The sequence below is a fragment of the Cryptosporidium hominis genome, assembly GCF_000006425.1.
Source record: "Cryptosporidium hominis TU502 chromosome 6 CHRO016059, whole genome shotgun sequence".
Taxonomy (NCBI): Eukaryota; Apicomplexa; class Conoidasida; order Eucoccidiorida; family Cryptosporidiidae; genus Cryptosporidium; species Cryptosporidium hominis.
In genome coordinates this window covers 1-9,511 of record NW_667182.1, presented here as the reverse complement: position 1 = coordinate 9,511, position 9,511 = coordinate 1, and the positions used below count along the sequence as shown (strand labels likewise).

At 28.4% G+C, this 9,511-nt stretch overlaps 4 protein-coding genes and 1 non-coding gene across 5 annotated transcripts; 1 reads left to right on the top strand and 4 right to left on the bottom strand.

The window, feature by feature from the left end:
• The first annotated feature begins 1,240 nt into the window (after positions 1-1,240).
• Positions 1,241-1,313, top strand: trnV. Its single transcript has one exon. It is a non-coding gene; the product is annotated as a tRNA-Val (tRNA).
• A 1,437-nt stretch (positions 1,314-2,750) lies between these two features.
• Chro.60112 (hypothetical protein) lies at positions 2,751-3,458 on the bottom strand. Its single annotated transcript, XM_661023.1, has 1 exon — positions 2,751-3,458. One exon carries the CDS (start codon positions 3,456-3,458, stop codon positions 2,751-2,753), a length of 708 nt encoding a protein of 235 aa, XP_666115.1.
• Positions 3,459-4,724: 1,266 nt separating this feature from the next.
• Positions 4,725-5,069, bottom strand: Chro.60111 (hypothetical protein). Its single annotated transcript, XM_661022.1, has 1 exon — positions 4,725-5,069. One exon carries the CDS (start codon positions 5,067-5,069, stop codon positions 4,725-4,727), a length of 345 nt encoding a protein of 114 aa, XP_666114.1.
• Positions 5,070-5,263: 194 nt separating this feature from the next.
• On the bottom strand, positions 5,264-6,823 carry Chro.60110 (transmembrane, thioredoxin domain protein). Its single annotated transcript, XM_661021.1, has 1 exon — positions 5,264-6,823. The coding sequence occupies one exon, from the start codon at positions 6,821-6,823 to the stop codon at positions 5,264-5,266; it is 1,560 nt and encodes a 519-aa protein (XP_666113.1).
• A 423-nt stretch (positions 6,824-7,246) lies between these two features.
• On the bottom strand, positions 7,247-8,473 carry Chro.60109 (multi-pass transmembrane protein). The annotated part of the gene is made up of 1 exon (XM_661020.1): positions 7,247-8,473. One exon carries the CDS (start codon positions 8,471-8,473, stop codon positions 7,247-7,249), a length of 1,227 nt encoding a protein of 408 aa, XP_666112.1.
• Positions 8,474-9,511: the final 1,038 nt, after the last annotated feature.

The following is a 9,511-nucleotide window of genomic DNA, read 5'->3' as shown; positions in this document are numbered from 1 at the left end:
TTAGTCAAGTTTTCCTCCTTTTCCTGCTTTGATTTGTTTTGGTTTCTAAAATTTAACGAGAATAAAGCTGACATTTCTTTCACTCTTGTATTCACATATATACCGTTTAAATATCAATTTTAATTTTAATAGTGAGTTGTTATGATATTCCCTCTTAACCTTTTGATCTTTTTTTTTCTCCTCTCAATTAGTATAGGAATAATCAAAGCTTTTGGAATTTTTGATTGTGATTAATAAAGTTTTAGTAAAGGTTGCTTGCGATTTAGAGTTCAAGGAAATTTATAAGTTTGCACACTTTTCTCGTAAATCTATATATTTCCAAAATGTGGTTAATTCCATCCAAATCATTCAACTTTCACTCTCAGTATATTTTCGAGTCTTGAAATGTTAATATCTAAGAATTATATTATTTATATATATATTTATATATATATATATATATATATAAATATGAATGCAAATATAAATATATATATTTATATTGTTGTATTCACTCTTGCAGGGGGGAAATTACGAGGGAGTGTAAAATAATTTTCGTATTATACTGCAAATATGCATGTTTAGGCGCCAAACGCCAAAATTAGTTTTTGATTAAAATGGGGGGAAGCAAAAAAAGGACAAAGAAAAGAGAAAAGAAGGGAGAGAAAAGGGGAGGAGAGATGGTGAAAAAAGTGGGGATGAGGGGAAAAGAGGGGGAAAGAAGGATAGTAAGAGGATAGGAGAAGAGATAGGATTAAATGTTCGTGCGGTAGATGAATAAATAGATACTTTTTATTTAACAAATTGTACGTGGAAGAGCGTAATAACCAATGTTTATAAGAATACTTCATGTTTACAAAATCATAATGTGAATCATAAAGAGTAAATTCGGTCACTGTTAATTAGGATATTATTTAATATAATGGGAAAAGTGAGTTCTGTTAATAATATGCCTTGCTAGATTTGTATAATTTTGAAATATAATCAGGATTTGAAATGAATAGAAATTTCTCGGAATTGAAAGTTCTCCATAATTACTTATTCAAGCTGCATTCCAAATATCCTTTGTGAGAAAAGAAATTGCCCTAAATTCCCTCTATTCTTAGGTTTTATATTTTTTGATTTTTTCTGATTTTATTAAAAAATGAAGAAAAATTACCTCACTGATATATCATACCTTTAACCGGTAGAATTGATCAGTATTGATTTTTTTCTTCTTTCTGAAATATTATAACTACGATCTATGATCTTCCCAAACGTAGCGGGTTTGGTCTAGTGGCTATGACGCTCGCCTAACACGCGAGAGATCACGAGTTCGATCCTCGTAACCCGTATAAGAGAAATCGAGGCCGGATTGGGCGGTCCTTTTTAATAGTAATCAATTTGTCTTTAGGCGCGGGACATTTTATTATTATTTTTAATAATTATATTAAATATATATTTATATAATTATCGTTTACACGTAATGCAGTTTCCTTGGCTGACATTTAATAAATTGTCATTTTTTCAAATGTTTTTTGAAGATGTAGAAGAAAGTAGATTTGGCGATATTATTTGAATATTGGATATTTATTATTTGTTGTTTGACTAGAGAAAGATGATGAACAGTATAAATACTAGTTTGAGAATGTTGAGCATCTAGAGAAGTAATGTATATATTTGCAGTTGAATAAGGATAATGAAGAATTTTTTAGAATTTATAAGAAAAACAAATAGTCGACTTTTTTTTTGAAATATATATAATTATATTGGAAATATATATATAATTATATTGGAAATATATAAGTTGTTTATTTCCAGAAACAGGATTTGACAGAGAAGTTAGTTTATTAATAATCCTGAGACGAGCTAATGCCATTAAAATAATTTGTAATGAGCAATGGGTTTAATGAATGAATTATCAATAGTGGTGGTTGATTTAAGTGAAAATCATTAGTAGATGTAATGGTGGAATAAATAAAGGTAATAAATGTAGGATTTGGAATGACAACAGATTTTTTGTGATGATGTTGCTTGAATTTCAAGCATTGGGCTCTTACCAATAAGATGATGATATTTCTTTATTACTGAACAATGATCTTTTCATTTTTATGTTCCGCCATTTATTACCTTTATTTAATCAAACATAGTTTTTAATGCTGAATAGTAATGACATATATATATACATTTTAAGGGGATTGCAATGCAAATTAAGCCACAAAGTCTACTCAATTAAAACTGGAGCCATTATTACGTATCTTTTTTTCCTCCAATAATATTTGATAACATAAAGTTTCAAATGATCTATTTTACTATATAATTTAAAAATAAAGGTATTATTAGATGCTATTTTTATAGTTATAAACTGAATTGAGGATTTATTATGATGAAAACAAGACCTAATAAGCCAGTTCTGCTTATGATACCCTTTTCCTTGGTTGTGATTAGAAATGGTCTTTTTTTTCTGAATTTATCTTTTAATTCAATAGAACATTTTTGGCTATTTGCTTAACTAAAGATTATAAGGTAGATAAATAATTTCTTTTTTTTTTTTTTTTCCTTCCGTTTCCTTATTTCTACTCTAATTGCAAGTATTGCAATAGAATAAAGAACGTGAAAATTGTGACTGTTATATAGCAAATTACATAAGTGTGGGGAAGAGATAATAATAAATAAAAATTTATAATACAAAAACTTGCCTCATCTAAAGATAATATGTATTCTAGTGATAAAGATATAAATAAATTTTGATTGGAAAATCAGTAAGTAAAATAACCAGTTTTCACAAACTATTATTCATCAGTATTGAACATTGAAAGAAGGTTTGATAACATATTAAATGAAGCGTTTTTTTGCCTATTAAAATATATTTGGTCAATTTTGTCAATAATTCGTGAAAAACTGGAATCCCGCCTAATTAAAAGAGCATATTTATTTTTTATTATGTCAAAAAAATGCATGGCGGTTTTTTTATCTGAAAGCTCGCAAGCTGAAATGATGAAGAATGCCATTTGTATTGGAGCAGATGGTATGTTAGAGTCAATATTAGAATTAAAGGATGAGGAGAGAGATAAAGAAGTATCATTGCTTTCGTTTAATAATTGACAGTATTTATCAAGTAGATCGTGGGCAAATTGTGTTTTATTTAAGGAAAGTAATACAAGCACAGCTCTAAGTAGAAATATATCTTTTTCTGATTGATAACCCTTCTTGCTCCATTCAATAAGAATGTTGGCAAAAAGTTCAGGATTTTCAGTTAAAATCACATAAAGTTGAGCTTTGGAAAAATTTTGATGAATAAAATAATAATTGGAAGCCCATACATGTAATTTATATATATAATCAGTATTATCATTTTCATGATCTTTACACCATAGAAGAGTATCATTAAGCAATTTTCCCTTCTCATTACAAAAGCTACCTGAGCTTAATATATACATTATAGAGTTAAATTGGCTATTTGTAATCTTTAGTTTTTCTTCTCTAGCTTTCTTGATCATACTGCTACATACATGGCAAGCTATTTCATTAAACCCATACTCATCAAAATATTTTTGCTTTTTCTAACCCGAAATCCACAGAATCNTTTTGGGTTAAATCGAGATAATCNTGCTGATCAGTAGTTGATAAGCATCATAGGAATCCCCTTTTTCTAGACGCGATTTGACCACATTCCAAATTTTATCCATTGCTTATTAATAATTCCAATTCTTTCAAGTAATTTCCCTAGATTTAGTGCTAGTTTTACTTCTAAGGGAATTGGTAGCTATTTTAAATAATCCCAATAATTTTTATTTTGATTTGACTTACTTATTTTCTTCAAATTAATACAATAGTAATTTCTCGTAAAGTTAATTCTTCAATTTGTGAAATGGCGCCAAATGTTACTTTATAAATATAAATAAAATATAATTTGTAATTTAATAATAAAAAAGAAAAATCCAAATGAGTAAACAATTTAAAAAGAGCATAATATTTATAGATATTTTCTAATTGTTTACTCCTCCAATTTTGTACTCATTAATTTAGGAATCAAGTTATCAAATACCTATAACAAATTTATGATAAATTAAGTATTAAATGATTTAATTCAAATAGTTAACTAACATATTATAATCACATTTATATATATATTTTAAGAAAAAAAAGCACTCTAATTAAATTTTATTGTATTTTAGTTGATTTCATTAACTAATCTGAATTCATGTATTACTTTTCACTTACACTATCATTTTTATATTTAGTATTAATCTCAATTCTTTATAACACGTGGAGAAAGTTTCAAATAAACGAAAAGTAAATAATTAGTATATAAATAAGGCTATTAAAATTGATTATAAATGTATTTAATAATAATAATAATGGTTTCAATACGAAAATGGTCATCCTTGCTTAAGTGCGAGAAATCATTCGATTCCAAATACCTTTTAATTCTTTGCATGCAAAATGAAACATGTGGATTATATGAGTCAATCGTATGAACAGAAATGAGAGCAAGAATAACCCATTGAATTTTATTAGTATCCAATAAGAAGGAGTCCAGTGCACTTTCATCAAATTTATTAGCGAAATATTCTAATAAGTTGGACCAATTGTATGAATTCCATTTACCTATAGTAATACATGGAATTTTTGGTCGACTTGATGATTTCTTCCCAGTTTGAAACCAGAAATAATCTTTTTCAGTTTGTAAAGCTTCCCGTCAATGTTTGAGACTTTTTTCCTCTTGTGAAAGTATATATTCAATGATTTCAGATTTACATATATCATAAGCAGGGTCTTTTCTGATTATTGATAGATTCTCTGAAATATGGTAGTTTGTTAAATGATTCAAAGTCACCATAATTACAGTTGCCCTGAGAATTCTGATTGTCTGTAATATTATTCTTTGTATCTTTGACTTTTGTAATCAAAGTTTCTTCTTTATCACTCTCTAATTCATTTGTATAGACCTTACATGCTGTTATTAACTTTGCTTCCTCCCGTACACTTTTTAAATAATCCATAGCTTCTTGACATTCAGGGTCTTCAGTAACTTCATCCACAGGCAAAGCCAACTTTTGGGCTATATCTAAGTCATTTAATGATTGTTTCTGTCTTCTTTTGCCCATTTTAAATGAGTTATTATGAAATACAGTAATTATACTTTTAAGAGTACTTAATTTTCGGTAAATTCTCGCGAAATTAAGTAAATAAAGGTATTAAACACTTTTTAGAGAGAATTACGTGTATTTTACAACCATTTATGAAAATATATATTTTATTTTACCATTAAAGAAAATGAACTTGAAAAGCTTTGCTCTATCTACCTTTCCTTTCTGGGTTCCTCCAATTCAGGCTCTTCGTCAGAAAAACGTACTGTATCACTTAAAGAACTATTTTCCAGTTCATTATCAGATTTTTCGTCTTTATTATTAATTACTTTCTTTTCTGAACTTGGCGCCATATTCTGCATTTCAATAGTAGCCATATCATCATGTAATAAATATGAATCTGCGAGGTCACCAAAGAAAATAAGGCAACAGAATACTGTGAGCCCAGCCACAATTAGGAATGCAATGACTGTGACAGCAATTGCATGAATCCATGATTTATAAAAGATATCGCTGATAATTACATTAAGGTCATAAAAAAACCTCCTAATAGTATTTGGATTAAATATAGAGTATGCTTTTAGCTTAGGAACTTTTGAATCTTGATTGGAAATTAATTTTATCGTTTCAAATAAAACAGGGATTTTCATCATATCTGGACGGTTGTAGTAATACTTCAGTCCATCAGAAACCACAATTTCATATCCTTGTATAAAGTTGAAGTTGGTGATTCCAAATTCTCTAAAAAGTGATGAGTAAGATACAAAATCAACGATTGCAAATAAAATTCCTCTAGGAGTTTCTGATTCTGAAAACTTTATAGGTAAGAACATTTCTCTTCTAACCTTTTCAGCAACTTTACCGAAATCAGTAATAAAATCACCACTAATTTCATGATTAATTTGAACATTTTCTTTGATTCCCATAATAACTACAAGATTTCCACTATTAAGGTATTCAATGAATTCCATTCTAGATGGTGCATTTAAGAATGGAAATCTGTATTGTTGGATAAAGTTGAGAGTAAATTCAGTTTCTTTAACTAATAGTATTGATGGTGAGAAGTTATCTTTTCCAATCATAGTAATACATGGGGATGTTAAGCACAAGTCAGTGTTACTAAATTTCTGATCTTTTGTATTTTCTAGAACACGGTGTTTAACACTCTTAGCATGAGTTACTGCTATTGTTATTTCAAAATCATTCTTTTTAACAATTTCTTCAAGAAATTCTAAATTTTGGTTAATTTCAGTCTCTGAATTAAACATTATCAGTAGAATTGGATATGCTGATAAGTCTGAGCTAAGTTCATTAATTTGATCATATGATTGAATCTTGATTATGTCAGGCTGAATTCCTTTCTCAATGAATTTAATAATATCTGTGTGAGTTCTTTTTGGACGTTTATATTGTTTGATTAAATTTCCTTTTGAAAAAATTCTCATTGTTGGATAACTAACAACGTTTTGTTCTTTACATATTTTTGTTTCCACACTGCAATCAACTTTAGCTATTTTCACTTTTTCGTTCCCTTTATAATGTTCAGAAACTTTTAATATTTCTGGATATAAATGCCTACAATGCCCACACCAAGGGGCATAGAATTTAACAAACCATATTTGATCTGTCGTATCGTCTAATACTTTTTCTTTGAATTCATGTTCTTTCAAGTTGATAAGATTTTCATTTTTTGGGTAGTCTTGGCTTTCAGCTTGAATTGTGAAATTAAGCAATAATAAACTTAATGATGCCAATACAGAGTAAAGCTTCATTCTTTTTTTTTTTTTTTAAGGTTTATTTTTAATTTGCAAAACCTTTTCTTAAATCAATTTAATTATTTCAAACAGAATTGTCCTTATTTTTTGAAACTTAACTTTAACAAAATACTTTCAACTACTTTCTCTTCTCTAACAATTTGTTTTTTATTTCATAAATTTTTTTTTCTACTCGACTTTTTCCCCCAACAAAATTTTTTATATACCGGTATAACACGTAATTTTTTTTTAAACAAGAAAAATGCATCCACATGCAAAATAATAAAAAAAAAAAAAAAATTGAATAAGGATCAAATAATAACTATTAATAAGTATAAGAGTATATAATCTTTCATTTCCTCCTCTCCCATAGTCTAATTATTAGATTGAATTTATGGAGATTTCTTTAAGTTAGGGAGGAAAAAAAAATTGAAGTTATAATCAGTCATCCTTTTTTTGTTTTAATTCATTTGAATTTTTTCTAGTTGAAGTTTTACTCTGTGAGTTATCCTCCTCGGAGCTCTCTTTGGAGTCGTTAATTTTTTCATCAGAGTCAGCTTCCTCAGAATAATTCCAAGCATCAGAAGACTTGTTTCTATACACTACAGACAAGACCATACTAATAAGACAGAATGGAACCAAGTAAAGTAATGCAGGTTGAGCTGCTTTAAAGTATAACATAACACAGGCAGTTGTAATGAGTCCAAGTAGATATGAGACTAAAACTGTGCAGAATGTGGGGGTTTGTAGGGAGCTGGAAATCAAATGGTAAAGACTCTGATTATGTTTCTTTGTGTAATCTTTGAGATCAAATCTCAAACATAGAGATATGAAAAGTCCAGGAATTACAATATCTCCGAGACCCAATATACTTTGTTTCCATGGATCAAATGAAACAGGAAAGATGAGTTTAGCTGGTCCTTGGAAAGATTTTGCAACTGTTACCATAACGTCTGTTCCAAATACCCAAAATATATCATAAACAAATAATCCACACAGTAAAATAGCTCCAATTTTGAAACTGCCAATGGAAATGAGAGAGATTGCTTGGATACAGAAAGCAATTGCAAAGAGATTGTGAATAATCCACGAATCTGTTATTATCAAAATGATCCCAAGGGCCAAACTAAGTGCAAGTGACCACAAATGATGAATAGTTATCTTAATTTCGTGGCCTCTTGGATCATCTGGATTCTCAAAGTATCCAAAGAAATTAAAATGAGTGTCAACAATTATCAATTTGGTATCTTTACAAATATCATCACATTTATAAATTACAATTGATATGAACTGTAAAATAGTCTCCATCAGCGCAACTGCACCAATTATGAATAAGTATGAAGTCAAGAGCAAATTTACCCAGTAAACAGGGAGAAATTTATATGCCAAATATAGTGAAAACAAGGCAATCGAACTAATGACTGGGAACATCATTGCATCTTTCCTGGAAAGTGATTCTGTGCTTCGATCCTTCTCTCCCGTTTTAGGATCAATAATTGTTTGAGAAAGAGATAAATAAGATCCGATATAAATAATCGATGACGTGTACATTAACATCTGAACTATAATTGGAAGAGGCTTAAAGTTTGTGATAAGAATTGCAAGAGCTAAAACTAAGTAGCTCAGGCAATATGCCATTAAACTCTTATTACAACAGGCTTGACCCATTATTAACTCGTTTTATGTTTACAATGTGTATTTGTGCGACTCAATTCAATTCCTTAATGGATTAATTAGAAGAGTGTTACAAGAAATAGAGCTAAAGTTCCTCTTCAAAAAAAAAAAAGAAAAAAGAATCAGTCTTTTTCCTTATTTTCTTAATATTATTTTAATTTTTAGAAGGGGGCCACTTCTTTTTTTTTTTTTTTATTATCATTGATTAATAATTTCTTTTGCAGATACCAAAATATTCAAATTTAAATATTCCCCCCACATAAACCACATGCCGCCCATGTTGCCGCCTAAAAAGCACCGATATTGCCAAAATAATAAGTAATATATTAAATAATAGTAAATTAAAAAAGAAATTATTAACCCCGGAATACAAAATTAAATTTAACAAGAAATATTGAAAGGCTGGGGAGGAAGCGAAAAAAAAAAGAAATTAATATTCTTGAGAAAGAAAATTAATATATACTAATCCTCGAAAAGTAATACCCAAATAAATTTCAAATTAAGGATTTTTTTTTTCGTATATAGGCTTGGTCTTTTGAAAGAATATTTTGTAATTATTTCAGGATCAAGGGAAAGGAACGAAATACTATTTTTTCCCCCGATATTAATCAAGGGTAATAATTCGAGAGTAATATTCCAATTTCTTATAGCAAGGAAAGATTAAAATACATATATGTATATATATTTGTAAATTAACTACTTATGTATATGCATATACGTATGTAAATTAATAAAATATCTAAGTTTGTGCAAAATTAAAAATTAATAAAACTTGTGATTGTGGTAAAAATCAACAGTCAAAGTAAAAAATCAAGTTATTTATTGATTATATACGGAAATTAAGCGAAGTTAAAATGCAGAAGAACACTTCCAATTGAAGTAATTGAGTTTATTTTCACATTATTGTTTTAGAAGAGGTTTCTTCTTTGAAATATTAATATAATTTCGGGTGTATTCATGTAAATTGGTTTTAATACATATGCACATACAAGTCTTTCATGGATATTAAGATATATGACTACATTAATCAAG